This window comes from Apis dorsata, unplaced genomic scaffold, assembly GCF_000469605.1.
Source record: "Apis dorsata unplaced genomic scaffold, Apis dorsata 1.3 scaffold_102, whole genome shotgun sequence".
Lineage (NCBI taxonomy): Eukaryota > Metazoa > Arthropoda > Insecta > Hymenoptera > Apidae > Apis > Apis dorsata.
The window spans coordinates 342,343-342,966 of record NW_006263400.1 but is presented as its reverse complement, the minus strand read 5'-3'; the positions used below and the strand labels follow the sequence as shown (position 1 = coordinate 342,966).

At 29.2% G+C, this 624-nt stretch overlaps 1 protein-coding gene across 3 annotated transcripts in view; it reads left to right on the top strand.

The window, feature by feature from the left end:
• LOC102675161 (NADP-dependent malic enzyme-like) overlaps positions 1-624 on the top strand; it is a 12,003-nt gene that overhangs the window by 4,944 nt on the left and 6,435 nt on the right. For all 3 annotated transcript variants that reach the window (XR_421236.2, XM_006612271.2, XM_031508823.1), the window contains exon 2: positions 173-341. Coding sequence is in view for 2 of the 3 variants with exons in the window: in XM_006612271.2 (XP_006612334.1) it covers positions 173-341 (169 nt within the window). In the remaining variant the exon portion in view is untranslated. The remainder of the gene's footprint in view (positions 1-172; positions 342-624) is intronic.

Below are 624 nucleotides of genomic sequence, written 5' to 3'. Positions count from 1 at the left end.
TTTTATTCTTTTTTTTTTCTTTTTTTTTTTTTTACGTTCGAGAAATAATTCTCGAACGACAAATTAAGTTTTTTGTTTGTTCCATTTTATCGCTTGTCTGCTAGAAAATTTATATTCTGATAATGAAAGTAAGAATGGGGTAATGATTTAATTTTCTCACGGTGTGTAATAGATCGCCCACCAGCAGAAATTGTACGGGATCATGGGCACGTATGCTTCCTCCTACGCATCCTGCTATAAAGGATATTCAACAGAAAGAGATTCACGAAGTATCTGGCGATGTCATACCTATCAATATGGTGAAAGGTATCGGTCATTTAAGGGATCCACGACTCAATAAGGTATTTTAATCTTTATTAGTATCGTATCGTGATTCAAATAAAAATATCTTTACTTTAATAAGAAATGGAAGAAATTCTGTTTATTTTATGATAGATGTATTTGATGTTATCGTAAAATTATGTTAAAATATAATTTTATTCTTGAATTCTTATCTCCTGACTTTTTATTTACCTTGTACTTGTTTTCTCTAGTGATTAATTTTGTGAATTCAAGCGATTAATTGTACTCTCTTTTAACTCTCGTTTTTTCTAAAAATGAAATCGTTCGTTTTATTATCTTTTT